At 42.8% G+C, this 17,048-nt stretch overlaps 1 protein-coding gene across 2 annotated transcripts in view; it reads left to right on the top strand.

Annotated features, from left to right (window-relative positions):
- The window catches only part of PRLR (prolactin receptor), a 176,032-nt gene that overhangs the window by 138,210 nt on the left and 20,774 nt on the right, over window positions 1-17,048 (top strand). Inside the window, exons 3-5 of one of the 2 annotated variants that reach the window (XM_003274943.4) lie at window positions 3,890-4,002; window positions 7,221-7,353; window positions 8,924-9,093. In XM_003274943.4, the coding sequence (XP_003274991.2) occupies window positions 3,933-4,002; window positions 7,221-7,353; window positions 8,924-9,093 (373 nt within the window). In that variant the 5' untranslated portion in view covers window positions 3,890-3,932. The remainder of the gene's footprint in view (window positions 1-3,889; window positions 4,003-7,220; window positions 7,354-8,923; window positions 9,094-17,048) is intronic. The other variant, XM_012501712.2, reaches the window with a different exon arrangement.

The raw sequence follows: 17,048 nt of genomic DNA, 5'->3' as shown, positions 1-17,048 counted from the left end.
CTAATGGTAGGTCCATTTCTGGAGTTAGGAAAACTGAGTCAAAAACCTCAGTAGAAGGTTGCGGCAACAGATACGGCAGGACAGGTTGGGGACTGTACTCAGGGGGATCACTGGATACCAGTCTTGGGAGTAAGTTCCACAGAATGGAAGGGCTGAGATTGCTGGCAGGCAGGATTGGCTCGGGGACTGCATCGGCCAGAACATAAAGGTGAAGTCTAAGAGAGGGTATTGCAGAGGATGAGGGGTTGACAGTGGGGAGTGGTATGTTGGGAGCTCAGATCTGGTTTATTTTTAACTCTCATGAGGCCACACTGCCTCCTCTCCTATGGCATTCCCTTCCTAATGTGGATAGTACGGTCAGCCCAGGCCATGGGAGTGTGGCCCCGATTTTCCATGTAGGGAGACTGGCTCTAGTTTCTCAAAAGCACAAGCTGCTGGGCCTTTTTCTCAACTGTTGGCCTCTGTGGAAGAGACTTGGCTTAATGGAAGGGAGAATGAAGAGAGGCTTTTGGAAAGAGAGGGCCTAAACAGGATCAGCATTGATGCCGAGCAACACGAGGGAGAAGGGACTTTTCTTGGCGTTCATACCACGGTGGGCCACAGCGTGGTGGGAAGGCATATTTGAATATGGTAAGGGGAGGAGCTTAAGGGTAAGAGAGTCTTCGAAGATTGGGAACAAGGAAACCAAGGCAGCTAGCCATGGGCAAGGTGTGGGGGCTGCAAACTTGCTACAAACCTGCTCTTCAGATCCACCACTTACAGTTTCAACCCTCAGTCAAAACCAAGGAGCTGCTGAGGAGTGATGCCTAAGACAATAGTCCCTAGGATGTGTGGGGCTGACTTTTTGCTAACCGAACTGCAAATATTTGGAGCCATTTGCTGCTATAACATCTTAAAAAGATGAGGACCCTCATTGGATATTCCAGTCCCAATTGGGAGAGAATAAGAAGGGCCATGCCTGTTCTTGATCAAGATCTTGAGTGCAATGCAGGGTGGACTCAGGAGACAAAAACCTAATTTATCCCCAGCTTAGTGTCTGCCAGCCATAAAAAAAAAAAAAAAGGTTGGTGGATAAACAAGTGATGTGCCTAGTGCTGAGAAGCATCTCCTTGTGTGATCAGAGTTAATTAACATTTAGCGTAGCCCCTTTAGGGGTGAGAAGTTGTGATTGTCTTTCTCTAAAGGTTAAATTGCCCCCATTGTGTTTGCCTTCCTGGGAAGAAAATGCAGGATGAGTTGGGAAATCATTGTTGAAACACAACCATGACACCACTCTGAGTATGTCTAATTCTCTGGCATGGGGATTTTAGGCATTAGAAAGTGCATAATACTAACTAGATTCCAGGATGTGTCTCAGGAAATCCTAAAGGGAAGTTTTTTTTCATTCATAGAATACTTCCTGAAGACATTATTATAGGAAAACTTTATTTAGGAGAGTTTCTTTGATCCTGTACTAGCACATGAGAACATGTAAGCAGATGACAATATCTAATATCTACTGCTGCCTGACCCACTCTGCTTCCCATCCCAGAGTTTCTTTTGCAAAACGCATGGAGCCCTGCTTTGGCAAAGCTCTCCAGATAGCAGCCAACCTCACCAGGAAGGTCTGATTTATAGCATGTTGATCTTAAGCATGTTAGTGCAATGCCCAAAAGAGAAAGGAAGTCTCAATAAAGGGATATTATAGAAAGTCTTCAGCCAGTGGATAGAATCTCATCTCTAAGCCAGGCTGAGATCACCAGATCAGCAGGATAAAAAACCATTTGGGGCTATATGTACCTAATAAGGCTGGATTCACGAGATCAACAGTATTTAAGGTCCATGGGCATAAGTAGGGCAGTAGCTGAGAAGGCCTCTCTCGGCTCTGGCTCTCCTGCCCCTACTCAGAATGCCACACTCACCCAAGGCTTGATGTTGCTCACCATGGGTCGGTGGCTGTTGTCTCCACCATCTCTCCCACAGAGGGGGAATAATTGCACCCCCATCACAGACTTTCCACAAGTCAGGATGATCTCTCAGTGGCTCTCAAGTTTCCCAGGTATCTTTCTCCCATGGGCACCTGACGGACACGGACAATCTACTAAATCTCTGTACTTCCATTTGCTCAGCCGTTAAAACCTGTACCTGCTCACGGGGCTGCTGGATAACAAAATGAAATTTACATGATTAAGGTACTTAACTTTCCCCAGTGCCTGCCCATAATAGATGCTCCAGAAGTGTTAGGCATTATTTTAAACCCAGTAGGAGCCTTTATCCACTTGATTTTAATTAGATGACCCTCAGGGGTGAGATGCAGTGGGTGATTTAGAAAGTGCACCCTGGGAGGGCATTTGTTTGGAAGGAATCTTGTAGGAGCAGGTAGAAGGTCCCCAAAAGAACAAAATATGGGTCACCTCACAGGATCCACCGCTGGACCGGGATCCTTTACTGAAGCTGGAGCCTCAGTATAAAAGAGCTACTTGGCCGGGCGCGGTGGCTCATGCCTGTAATCCCAGCACTTTGGGAAGCCAAGGCGGGTGGATCACGAGGTCAGGAGAGCGAGACCATCCTGGCTAACACGGTGAAACCCCGTCTCTACTAAAAATACAAAAAAAATTAGCCGGGCATCGTGGTGGGCGCCTGTAGTCCCAGCTCCTCGGGAGGCTGAGGCAGGAGAATGGCGTGAACCCGGGGGGCGGAGCTTGCAGTGAGCCCAGATCGCGCCACTGCACTCCAGCCTGGGCAAAAGAGCGAGACTCCGTCTCAAAAAAAAAAAAAAAAAAAAAAAAAAAGCTAATTGATGGTACCTGGTGCCCAAACCTCTACTGTTGCTATGGTTTCTCCATTTCTGAGTATGTCCCACAAGGAGCAGTGGCAAAAGCTGGTCTTTCAGGGGCTCATCAAACACAGACGTTTCAAATGTCCCAAGATGGGCAGCTTTGATCCTGAATGTTCTTTCCTTGATTAAAACAACAACAACAACAACAAAATGAAACAATAAAAATTTAAAGAGAAATTTAAGCCGTGCATTTCTAAGAATTTACACTTAGCTCATTAAATCTATTGTTTTCTCAGTTGTTTGAAGTCCAACAAGACTAATGAGCCTTTTTTTCCAAATGTCTTTAAAAATCCTTTTTTCTTACAAGGACATTTAGAGGCTTTGAAAGTTGTTCCAAGGGTAATAATAATAGTATTAATAATAAATTGCTCCAAACTCCCAATCCCTGCAGGTTCAAAATTTACTTAATACTCTAAACCGAAGGAATTTAAATTATTACCAGAATTTATTACCTTTTGTTTATGGGGCTTTCCAAACAGGAGAAAGAAACCACGTGGAGGTTCACTAGAGTTCATTGTATGGTTCGCTTTGCGGTAATGCATATAACCCGGAAGACTTCCAGAGCCTTCTCAGCTTGAACCTTCAATGCCTCCCTAATTTGGTGGAATCAGTATGGTTATGTTGAGATTGTACTGTGGGTACTGACTTTTCATCCTGGACAATTTTTGGCTGATGGACCAGAGCAAGAGCCCTCGTAGAAGGATTCTCCTGTAGGACATGCAATCTATGTTACGTAAGATGGATGATATATTGTTAGGTGGCTATGGGGTGGAAAGAGAACAATTTTTCTCTGGGGTGTGTGCAAAGGAACTGACTGCCTTGATGCCCCTTGAACTCTCTACCTTGTCATCTGAGGACCTCTGGTGGTGGAAATTTTCCCAGCGTGTATGAATTGATGTTTCTGTGCCAAGCCATCCGACCCTGTTACATTTTCCTACATTCCTTTCCTCCTATTTTGTCATTCACATTAAGCAAGGAGCAACAATCAGTTGCAAACACCCAGAACAAAGTGGTGGATGTGCCTGACCAGATTGCCATTTCACAAAAGTTACCTGGTACCTTCTCTTCCAGTGAACCTCTGATACATTTCCTGCAGCAAGAGAAGGCAGCCAACATGAAGGAAAATGTGGCATCTGCAACTATTTTCACTTTGCTACTTTTTCTCAACACATGCCTTCTGAATGGTAAGTAAGAGACTATCATGCTCTCTTTCATTGCCTGGGGTGTTTGTCAACAGGGTGGAGAGTCCATTGCAGTCTTCTTGCAATACCATTATGAAAAATGAAAATGCTGTGTTATGTGCTGCTGTTAAATTATTTGCAATATTTTGCATTAAAGTTAATGCAGAAAAATTAATGCAATTAATGCAAAATCTTATCACCATGCTCTCTGCCTTCTGTCCTCATTTCAGGAGTGTAATGAAACAGCTCTGAAGAAGACAGGACCTGAGTTCTAATCCAGGTCCTGCCAGTTTCTAGTTGTGTGACCTAGAGCCAGTTACCTAACTCTCTGGGTTTCCAAACTCTCGAAGTGAGAATAGTGATGTTTCCTCTACTGCAGATGAAATAATGTATATTAAACTCTTTGAAAAACCATGATGGGATATAAGAGGTTGCTGTTACATGGCAGGAAGCAGGTACAGCCAACTCTATTATCTGTGCTAATAGGAGAAATGAAGTCCACAGCTAAATGAGAGGGTGGGTGCCTGTGAATATACACTTCTGTATGTCAACCCATGTGCATTTCTGGGTGTGCAGACTTCTATATGTACCTGTGTATATATTAACTTTTCTATATGGACCTGACTGCAAATGCCTCTCTGTCTGAACCTGTATGTATATACTTTTATGTATGTCTGTGTGTGTTCTGTGTATATCCATATGTGCACACTTCTCTGCATGTACCTGTGTGCATACCAGTATGTACTTCCATGAGTATGCACCTGCGTATATTTCTGTGTGTGTGTGTGTGTGTGTGTGTGGTGTGTGTACTTTTGATGCGGGCTCTGTGTGGGCGTCTACATATCTGTATGTGTGGTTCCTGTGTGGTTTTCTCCATGTTTCTGTGCATTGAGAAAGTCCATTAATTTTAACTTAATCCTCTAATGTAGATGAAGGAAACATTTGTCTAATTGTAATTTTATAAATCTACCCTCCTCTCTTGAGCTTCCTGGAGGCACTATTAATAAACAGTAAAATAAGAAAGAGAAGCTTTCAGAGAGAGAAAAAGGGGAAAGCAGAGGTCAGAATGACCCACAAGAGAAACTAAATACTCAAGAAATCAATAATCACCCTAATTGGCTTCTGAGTGTGCTCATTATGGAACCATGGGCTTTGAATTTTTTAAATAAACTTTTCTTTCTACTTCACACACTTCTCCCCACTCATGACAAATCAAAGCAAAACAAAAACTTGCATTTTTGCTGTAACTCCCAGCAACACATTATCCCAAATAAATTGTCCCTAGAGGATGAGCAATGTTACAAATATTGGCAGAGCTGACCCAGCTGGCAAGGATGGGTTTTAGCAGGGCCTGTGAGCAGGAGGGTAGGTGAGTTCCAGCTGACACTACCAGCCTGGTGTCCTGGGCTCCAGCCTGTGTCCCACAACATGCCATTCCACTAAATTCCTCTTTCTGTCCAACTCTGCCTAGAGAATCCTCTTCCCATGCATTTCTCCTCACTGAGGTCTCCTCCTAACCTGCTGTTTCTGCTCTGGTGCTCAACTAGAAACCCTGGCCTTGGAGCCTGCATGAGGGGTAGAGGAGAAAACAGAGAGAACCCCCAGAGGTGCTGACCCACCTCTGAAAGCGCTTCTCTCTGCTCCTGATATCCTGAACTCAATGCTAGGGGATCCAGCTGGACAAAAAGGAGGATCAGCTGAAGTCATGTAGGCGAGCATGATGGCTTCCCAGCCCCATAGTATCAGGGCAAACTCCCAGGGCTCTGCTGTCCCTCTTTGAACCTGACATCCAAACAAGAGAAATGGGAGCCCGCTTGCCAAGAGCTTTGGGGATTTGGCAACTAAAAAATTTTACACCCTTGGTGTTGTATTTTCATACCACCTCACTGAGACCTTCTAGCATCCAGTCTGGAACTGGGTACAGCTCTTAGATAATAGTGGTTGCTCAGAACCAGGAGAGGAGCTGGCTACTCTCCTACCTCTTACCACACTTCCTACCCCAAAAAGATCCATCAAATTATAGTTTTATAGACCCTATGGGATTACAAAAGGGCCACACACTCTTCAAGCCCTACGTATCCAAAGGAAGCCCTTTGCAACCTCACCACACACACACACACACACACACACACACACACACACGCACACACACAGGAAAGAGAGGAAAATCTAAGAGAAAAAAAAGGACTAAAAACCAAGATTCAGAAATGGGGATGGGGTGGATGAGGAGACAGACTGTGAGTCTGGGTCACAAGATCAAAGCTGAATAAAATCAAGGAAAAGTGGCCAGGCGCAGTAGCTCATGCCTGTAATCCCAGCAGTTTGGGAGGCCAAGGTGGGCAGAGCACGAGGTCAGGAGTTCGAGACCAGCCTGACCAACATGGTGAAACCCCATTTCTACTAAAAATACAAAAACTTAGCCGGGTGTGGTGGTGTGCACCTGTAATCCCAGCTGCTCAGGAGGCTGAGGCAGAATTGCTTGAACCCGGGAGGTAGAGGTTGCAGTGAGCCAAGATCACACTACTGCACTCCAGCCTGGGCAACAGAGCGAGACTCCATCTCAAAAAAAAAAAAAATCAAGAAAAAGTGAAGGGAAAGAGAAAGGAAGGGACGTCCGGATACAGGGAGCTTCAGCGATGCAGTGAACGGACAGAAGATCAGGAACAAGTTGAGTTCATTGTGTGGGGATGGCAGAAAGACGGAGATTGGTGAGCGGAGTGGAGAAGTGCCATAGAGTGGTGTTTTGCCAGAGTGTCCGCAGGTTGCTCATACCTGGGAAGGATTCTTTGTATGGTCCGCTTAGGCTGAGGGAGGGTATCAGCTTTACAGACCTCGTGGGATTACAAAAGGGCCACCACACACTCTTCAACCAATATGTGTCTATCTTGCATTCAAGGCTTATTCTTTGTTGAAATTTTGCAGTTGGTCACTAGGCTATTGTTATCTCCGTCTCAAAGTACACACACACACACACACACACACACACACACACACACACCCCAGAACAAAGCTCTCCAAGAGCCCTGCCAACATTAGGGCAGCCCACAGAGGAGTGTTGCTGGATGCTGATGCTTGGCATTCCTGAGCATCCACCCTAGGTCTCCTCAGCCTGAGACTTCATCGCTGGCTTGGGTCCCATCAATCTGTTTCTGTCACCAGCAGAAGGGTCAAATGGTTAAATGGACCTCAATATTGATGCAGTGGCTTCCGCCTTTTTCTAGGACAGTTACCTCCTGGAAAACCTGAGATCTTTAAATGTCGTTCTCCCAATAAGGAAACATTCACCTGCTGGTGGAGGCCTGGGACAGATGGAGGACTTCCTACCAATTATTCGCTGACTTACCACAGGGAAGGGTAAGAAGTTCCCTTCTCTCCTATGAAACCCCACATGAGTACTCCCATTCTGCAGGCCAAAGAAACACTGGTTCTGAGTGACAGCACTTCCCTGAATTTACACCAGTAAGGTTCATACCACCAGGGAAAGGGGAGTCTAAGGTCCATGCCCACATTCTCCTGTTAATGTCTGTTAAGAGCTGTGTCAATATACCTAAGGTTACTAGCCATAGCAGTACAATATCAGTGTTGCTGGATGCTGATGCTTGGCATTTCTGAGCATCCATCCTAGGTCCCCTCACCCTGAGACTTCATCACTTGCTGGGGTCCCATCAATCTGTTTCTGTCACCAGCAGAAGGGTCAAATGGTTAAATGGACCTCAATATTGATGTAATGTTTCAAATCCCCTCTCACAGCTTAGATTGCAGCCTGAGACCCCATAGAAGTGTTTCTTAATTGCTAGTTAATCTTAGATGTTCATCTATAATTCTTATGCCACTTGTATTTTTTTTAACTAAACATGTCACTTTTGCAAAATAAGTAGGATTGTGTGAAGTGGTACCATACAATCCTTGACAAATACGGTACATTAGGTTTTCAAACTTGTTTCATGTTCAAGAAAATAAAGAACCTTGTAGGGAAAAGAAGGTGAGGTTTTTTCCTTAGCACATTGCTGATCCAAAGGCTATGATCTCCTAGAGGACATACTGGGACCTAAGGTTGCAATGAGGGCTAAACCAGATCATCTCTGTGCAAGCATTTTGTTACGCTCACAGTGAGACCCTCCTGGAAATCCTGGGAGAGCTGCATTCTTCTTCAGAAAGGAAAATATTTAGTTGCTGGTAGAGACAGCTGGCCCACTTTCCAATGACTGTACTTTGTTGTACACAAAAGTGTCATCTCGGCTGAAATCCAAAGGGACATCATGTAAACAGATTTCAGGAACTCAAATGCAACCAGAATTGAACAAGCCTCCACACCTGTGCAGTGTGTCTTGCGCTGAGACTCCTGAGTCTAAATGTGAGCAGCCTACTGAGCCACGTGGGCTTGAAATACCTCCTTTCAACGTCACTTCACTTTATTGCTGACTTGGTGCAGTCTGAAATGGATCAACATCAGTTTTTGTCCTCTTGAACTCTTTTTTAAAAAATGAAATGTAATTCAAAACGTATGTGAAATAGCTGCTGCATTGTGCATGACCCCTCTGTATGTGGACAGGTGAAAGTTCCAATTTCCTGAGGCAACTCAGTGGGCATGACCTGGGTATGGTGGTGCCTGGGCCATTGAAAGCTCGAGTGTTTATCAGCAGGGAATATAGGTCCCAGAGCCCACAAGAACACTTACAGAAAGGAAGGGTTGATGAGAAGCAGAATACTTGAGGCCCTAAAATAACCTTTCCAGCATGCTCTTCTCTCTCTCACTCCCAGCCGAAATGGGCAGAACATGGAAGCCTAAGGAACCATTTGTCAGCTCTGGGTTTTGTGCTTGGAATTTCTGATACCCAAAGGCCAGTGGTATTGATCTATGAAGAAAAAAACTAGACTCTCTTTATTACTTTCTTATTCATTCCTAATACATTACTTATTGCAGAGAGACACTCATGCATGAATGTCCAGACTACATAACTGGTGGCCCCAACTCCTGCCACTTTGGCAAGCAGTACACCTCCATGTGGAGGACATACATCATGATGGTCAATGCCACTAACCAGATGGGAAGCAGTTTCTCGGATGAACTTTATGTGGACGTGACTTACATAGGTAAGGGGAAGGAAAGTGGGTGAGGAATTTGTTACTCCACTATGTATTAGCCAATAGTCACACTCAGTTTGAGTCTTCTTGGGTTTTGGATGGATCCCCAAAAAGAAGGATGAGAAAACTCACAATATGCTTATCAATTGAACATTTTAAATCATTTTTTATCAAGTCATTTATGACACCAAGGCTGGCACTTGGGATCCTTGTGTTCCTGTGCTTTCCCTTGACCCTCATCCTCTTGCACTCAGCACAAATGTTCTATGTACGTATCCCTTGCCAACCCTTCTTTCTTGCCCTCCCCTTGCAATCAATGTCCCCTTCTTCCTTGGCAAGCTGGGATTTTTTTTTATTTCTCTTCATGGAAGACAGAGCTGCTCCATGAAGAAGCAGCTCTTGGAGGGGTTCATCTGATTCTGCGTTCACAGCAATTGTTCCCATTGTTTTACCCCAAACTCATGTGTGTGTGTGTGTGTGTGTGTGTGTGTGTGTACATATATGTTGCATATATGTGATATATATATTTGCGTGTGTGTATATATATATATATATATATACATATATACACCATTGGTAATTTTTTTACTAAACATGTTACTTTTATAACATAAGAAGGTAATATGAGGTGGCACCATGTAATTTTTGACAAACATGGTGTTCAAGAAAATAAAGAATGTAGGCTGGGCGCGGTGCCTCACGCCTGTAATGCCAGCACTTTGGGAGGCTGAGACAGGCGGACCACGAGGTCAGGAGTTCGAGACCAGCCTGACCAACATGGTGAAAGCCCCATCTCTACTAAAAATACAAAAATTAGCCGGCTGTGGTGGTGCGTGCCTGTAATCCCAGCTACTCAGGAGTCTGAGGCAGGAGAATTGCTTAAACCCAGGAAGTGGAGGTTGCAGTGAGCCAAGATCACGCCACTGCACTCCAGCCTGGGCCACAGAGCGAGACTCCACGTCAAAAAAAAAAAGAAAATAAAGAATTTAAATGTTAAAAACTACCAATGGTCTGTGCACACACACGGGGGCGGGGGGGTGGGGCAGATTTATCACCTCTGCATCTACTGGTGCTGCCAAGGTTGCAGGAAGGTCGTCTCCAAGCTGAAGGGGAAGCTCTCTGGCATGGCCTTCCATGTTCCCATAACAAATGTGTCGGTCATGGACCTGACTTGCTTTGTAGAAAAACTTGCCAAATGTGACGACATCAAGACAGTGGTGAAGCAGGGACGATGTTCTGTAGAGCCCCATGGTTGTAGTACCACAGTTGCGCAGAGGGGCCATTCACAGTCTTCTTTATGGAGTGATGGCATGGACCGTGGACATGAGTCCTTCCATGATGAATGACAAATTTTATATAAGTGTGGTGTGTGTGTGTGTGTGTGTGTGTGTATTGCCTTACCCTCAAGCATTATAATATTTGAAGGCAAAACAATGAAAGCAAGAAATGTTCTGAAATTAGCAACTGTTTTAATAAATGTGATCCACAAAAAAGGGGCTCACTAAAGAAAAATAATACGTTTAAAAAGAGAAATCAACAAGTGTATATGAAATTCTCATTGATCCTAGAAAACAAATTCTCTGGTGAAAGAATATGTTGGACCACGTTTTTCAAAATAATAAAAGAAGTGTCCACAGAACTCTCATATAACCCTGCAGCCTACAGTGTTGGGACAGGCCACGGAAGTTCATTTTAAAATGCACGGTACATTTTCTGACACTTCGACTCTCATCCAGTGATAACCTGCAGTACAGAATGACAACATTGAAAGACAATTGCTCAGAAGTAGAATTCTTTGTTGTTGAGTAATATTTAGTTACACTGAAAACACTTAAAAGCAGTGGTTCTCAACTGGGAGCTGTTTTTGCTTCCCACAGGATATTTGGCAATGACTGGAGACATTTTTTATTGTCACAAGCTAGGGAAGTGGGGAGATGGGGGTATTACTTGTACGTGGTGTGTAACGCCCAGAGATCCTGCTAAGCATTCTGCAAAGCATAGGACAGCCCCCTCCAACAAACAAATATCCAGTCCAAAATGCAAATAGTGCTGAGGTTGGGAAAGTATGCTCTAAAAGATACATCCTGAACATTTTATTTGCATTTTTGTATAATTTTTTTATCAAAAGCATTGTTTAGTATGTATTTAACTTAAAATGTATATTAATTAGCTGCTATTTGTTTAGGAAATGTGCTCAAAATAATCTTTCTTAGGTATTTACTCAGTAACATATCAGCTTAGACTTGATGGCAATTTTATTTTTTAGTACAGGGGACTTTATTGATGGCACATGGCAAAGTGGGTCTCCCTAAGCACCTGCTCTTCAGGGGGTCTGCATAAAAATTGTGAGGGGAGATTCTCGCTGAGGTGGGGGACTGAGTGCCACAGGGACTCGCCAGCAGCTGAGGGTCTCGCTCTTGCTCTTGTGTGCTCACTGGGGCTGGTGGTCCAGGGGTCTTACTACTTGGAGGCCATGTGGACCATGAGTCCACCACCCTGTTGCTGCAGTCGAATTCACTGTCATACCAGGAAATGGGTTTGACAAAGTGGTTGTTGAGGGCAGTGCCAGCCCCAGGATCAAAAGTAGAAGAGTGGATGTCACTGTTAAAGTCAGAGGAGACAGCCTGGTGCTTAGTGTAGCCCAGGAGGCATGTGTGTGTGTGTGTGTGTGTGTGTGTGTGTGTGTGTGTATTGCCTTACCCTCAAGCATTATAATATTTGAAGGTAAAACAATGAAAGCAAGAAATGTTCTGAAATTAGTAACTGTTTTAATAAATGTGATCCATGAAAAAGGGGCTCACTATGGAAAAGTAGTATGTTTAAAAAGAGAAATCAACAAGTGTATACGAGATTCTCATTGATTCTGGAAAACAAATTCTCTGGTGAAAATATGTTAGACCATATTTTTCAAAATCATAAAAGAAGTGCCCAGGGAACTCTCGTATAACCCTGCAGCCTATGAAGGGGCCCTCCGATGCCTGCTTCACCACCTTCTTGATGTCATATTTGGCAGGTTTTTCCAGATGGCAGGTCAGGTCACCACTGACATGATGGTGGGGACATGGAAGGCCATGTCAGTGAGCTTCCCATTCAGCTCAGAGATGACCTTGCCCTCAGCCTTGGCAGCACCAACAAATGCACGGATCATGTTCTGGAAAGCCCCACGGCTGTTGCACCACAGTTTCCCAGAGGGGCCATTAACAGTCTTCTCAGTGGAGTGATGGCATGGACTGTGAACATGAGTCCTTTTTGCAATGGATGGCAAATTTTTTTTATTATTATACTTTAAGTTCTAGGGTACATGTACACAACGTGCAACTTTGTTATATATGTATACATGTGCCATGTTGGTGTGCTGCACCCATTAACTCATCATTTACATTAGGTATATCTCCTAATGCTATCCCTCCCCCCTCCCCCCACCACACCCTAGGACAGGCCCCAGTGTGTGATGTTCCCCACCCTGTGTCCAAGTGTTCTCATTGTTCAATTCCTACCTATGAGTGAGAACATGCAGTGTTTGGTTTTCTGTCCTTGCGATAGTTTGCTGAGAATGATGGTTTCCAGTTTCATCCATGTCCCTACAAAGGACATGAACTCATTCTTTTTTATGGTGGCATAGTATTCCATGGTGCATATGTGCCACATTTTCTTAATCCAGTCTATCATTTGTGGACATTCATGTTGGTTCCAAGTCTTGCTATTGTGAATAGTGCCACAATAAAAATATGTGTGCATGTGTCTTTATAGCAGCATGATTTATAATCCTTTGGGTATATACCCAGTAATGGGATGGCTGGGTCAAATGGTATTTCTAGTTCTAGATCCCTGAGGAATCGCCACACTGACTTCCACAATGGTTGAACTAGTTTACAGTACCACCAACAGTGTAAAAGTGTTCCTATTTCTCCACATCCTCTCCAGCACCTGTTGTTTCCTGACTTTTTAATGATCGCCATTCTAAGTGGTGTAAGATGGTATCTCACTGTGGTTTTGATTTGCATTTCTCTGATGGCCAGTGATGAGGAGCATTTTTTCACGTGTCTGTTGGCTGCATAAATGTCTTCTTTTGAGAAGTGTCTGTTCATATCCTTTGCCTACTTTTTGATGAGGTTGTTTGATTTTTCTTGTAAATTTGTTTAAGTTCTTTGTAGATTCTGGATATTAGCCCTTTGTCAGGTGGGTAGATTGTAAAAATTTTCTCCCATTCTGTAGGTTGCCAGTTCACTCTGATGGTAGTTTCTTTTGCTGTGCAATAGCTCTTTGGTTTAATTAGATCCCAATTGTCAATTTTGGCTTTTGTTGCCATTGCTTTTGGTGTTTTAGTCATGAAGTCCTTGCACATGCCTATGGCATGAATGGTATTGCCTAGCTTTTCTTCTAGGATTTTTACGGTTTTAGGTCTAACATTTAAGTCTTTAATCCATCTTGAATTAATTTTTGTGTAAGCTGTAAGGAAGGGATCCAGTTTCAGCTTTCTACATGTGGCTAGCCAGTTTTCCCAGCACCATTTATTAAATAGGGAATCCTTTCCCCATTTCTTGTTTTTGTCAGGTTTGTCAAAGATCAGGTGATCTTTGTACATGTGTGATATTATTTCTGAGGGCTCTGTTCTGTTCCATTGGTCTATATCTCTGTTTTGGTACCAGTACCATGCTGTTTTGGTTACTGTAGCCTTGTAGTATAGTTTGAAGTCAGGTAGTGTGATGCCTCCAGCTTTGTTCATTTGGCTTAAGATTGTTTTGGCAATGCAGGCTCTTTTTTGGTTCCGTATGAACTTTAGTTTTTTCCGATTCTGTGAAGAAAGTCATTGGTAGCTTGATGAGGATGGCATTGAATCTATAAATTACCTTGGGCAGTATGGCCATTTTCATGATATTCATTCTTCCTATCCATGAGCATGGAATGTTCTTCCATTTGCTTGTGTCCTCTTTTATTTCGTTGAGCAGTGGTTTATAGTTCTCCTTGAAGAGGTCCTTCACATCCCTTGTAAGTTGGATTCCTAGGTATTTTATTCTCTTTGAAGCAATTGTGAATGGGAGTTCACTCATGATTTGGCTCTCTGTCTGTTATTGGTGTATAAGAATACTTGTGATTTTTGCACATTGATTTTGTATCCTGAGACTTGCTGAAGTTGCTTATCAACTTAAGGAGATTTTGGGCTGAGACGATGGGGTTTTCTAAATATACAATCATGTCATCTGCAAACAGGGATAATTTGACTTCCTCTTTTCCTAATTAAATACCCTTTATTTCTTTCTCCTGCCTGATTGCTGTGGCCAGAACTTCCAACACTATGTTGTATAGGAGTGGTGTGAGAGGGCATCCCTGTCTTGTGCCAGTTTTCAAAGGGAATGCTTCCAGTTTTTGCCCATTCAGTATGATATTGGCTGTGGGTTTGTCATAAATAGCTCTTATTATTTTGAAATACATCCCATCAGTACCTAGTTTATTGAGAGTTTTTAGCATGAAGGGCTGTTGAATTTTTTCAATGGCCTTTTCTGCATCTATTGAGATAATCATGTGGTTTTTGTCTTTGGTTCTGTTTATATGATGGATTACATTTATTGATTTGCATATGTTGAACCAGTCTTGCATCCCAGGGATGAAGCCCACTTGATCGTGGTGGATAAGCTTTTTGATGTGCTGCTGGATTCGGTTTGCCAGTATTTTATTGAGGATTCTTGCATCAGTGTTCATCAAGGATATTGGTCTAAAATTCTCTTTTTTGGTTGTGTCTCTGCCAGGCTTTGGTATCAGGATGGTGCTGGCCTCATGAAATGAGTTAGGGAGAATTCCCTCTTTTTCTATTGATTGGAATAGTTTCAGAAAGAATGGTACCAGCTCCTCCTTGTACCTCTGGTAGAATTCAGCTGTGAATCCGTCTGGTCCTGGACTTTTTTTGCTTGGTAGGCTATTAATTATTGCCTCAATTTCAGAGCCTGTTAATGGTCTATTCAGAGATTCAACTTCTTCCTGGTTTAGTCTTGGGAGTGTGTATTTGTACAGGAATTTATCCATTTCTTCTAGATTTTCTAGTTTATTTGCATAGAGGTGTTGATAATATTCTCTGATGGTAGTTTCTGTTTCTATGGAATCGGTGGTGATATCCCCTTTATCATTTTTTTATTGTGTCTATTTGATTCTTCTCTCTTTTCTTCCTTATTAGTCTTGCTAGCAGTCTATCAATTTTGTTGATCTTTTCAAAAAACCAGCTCCTAGATTCATTGATTTTTTGAAGGGTTTTTTTGTGTCTCTATCTCCTTCAGTTCTGCTCTGATCTTCGTTATTTCTTGCCTTCTGCTAGCTTTTGAATTTGTTTGCTCTTGATTCTCTAGTTCTTTTAATTGTGATGTTAGGGTGTCAATTTTAGATCTTTCCTGCTTTCTCTTGTGGGCATTTAGTGCTATAAATTTCCCTCTACACACTGCTTTAAATGTGTCCCAGAGATTCTGGTATGTTGTATCTTTGTTCTCATTGGTTTCAAAGAACATCCTTCTTTCTGCCTTCATTTCATCATGTACCCAGTAGTCATTCAGGAGCAGGTTGTTTGGTTTCCATGTAGTTGAGCGGTTTTGAGTGAGTTTCGTAATCCTGAGTTGTAGTTTGATTGCACTGTGGTCTGAGAGACAGTTTGTTATAATTTCTGTTCTTTTACATTTGCTGAGGAGTGCTTTACTTCCAACTATGTGGTCAATTTTGGAATAAGCGTGATGTGGTGCTGAGAAGAGTGTATATTCTGTTGATTTGGGGTGGAGAGTTCTGTAGATGTCTATTAGGTCTGCTTGGTGCAGAGCTGAGTTCAAGTCCTGGATATCTTTGTTAACTTTCTGTCTTGTCGATCTGCCTAATGTTGACATTGGGGTGTTAAAGTCTCCCATTATTATTGTGTGGGAGTCTAAGTCTCTTTGTAGGTCTCTAAGGACTTGCTTTATGAATCTGGGTGCTCCTGTATTGGGTGCATATATATTTAGGATAGTTAGCTTTTCTTGTTGAATTGATCCCTTTACCATTATGTAATGGCCTTCTTTGTCTCTTTTGATCTTTGTTGGTTTAAAGTCTGTTTTCTCAGAGAGTAGGATTGCAACCCCTGTTTTATTTTTTTTGTTTTCCATTTGCTTGGTAGATCTTCCTCCATCCTTTTATTTTAGCCTATGTGTGTCTCTGCATGTGAGATTGGTCTCCTGAATACAGCACACTGATGGGTCTTCACTCTTTATCCAATTTGCCAGTCTGTGTCTTTTAATTGGAGCATTTAGCCCACTTACATTTAAGGTTAATATTGTTATGTGTGAATTTCATCCTGTCATTATGATGTTAGCTGGTTATTTTGCTTGTTAGTTGATGCAGTTTCTTCCTAGCATCAATGGTCTTTACAATTTGGCATGTTTTTGCAGTGGCTGGTACCAATTGTTCCTTTCCATGTTTAATGCTTCCTTCAGGAGCTCTTGTAAGGCAGGCCTGGTGGTGACAAAATCTCTCAGCATTTGCTTGTCTGTAAAGGACTTTATTTCTCCTTCACTTATGAAGATTAGTTTGGCTAGATATGAAATTCTGATTTGAAAATGCTTTTCTTTAAGAATGTTGAACATTGGCCCCCACTCTCTTCTGGCTTGTAGAGTTTCTGCCAAGAGATCAGCTGTTAGTCTGATGGGCTTCCCTTTGTGGGTAACCCGACCTTTCTCTCTGGCTTCCCTTAATATTTTTTCCTTCATTTTAACTTTGGTGAATCTGACAATTATGTGTCTTGGAGTTGCTCTTCTCAAGGAGCACCTTTGTGGCATTCTCTGTATTTCCTGAATTTGAATGTTGGCCTGCCTTGCTAGGTTGGGGAAGTTCTCCTGGATAATATCCTGAAGAGTGTTTTCCAACTTGGTTCCGTTCTCCCCATCATTTTCAGGTACACCAATCAGACATAGATTTGGTCTTTTCACATAGTCCCATATTTCTTGGAGACTTTGTTC

This window comes from Nomascus leucogenys, chromosome 6, assembly GCF_006542625.1.
Source record: "Nomascus leucogenys isolate Asia chromosome 6, Asia_NLE_v1, whole genome shotgun sequence".
Taxonomy (NCBI): Eukaryota; Metazoa; Chordata; class Mammalia; order Primates; family Hylobatidae; genus Nomascus; species Nomascus leucogenys.
This window is presented reverse-complemented; position numbering and strand designations above follow the sequence as displayed.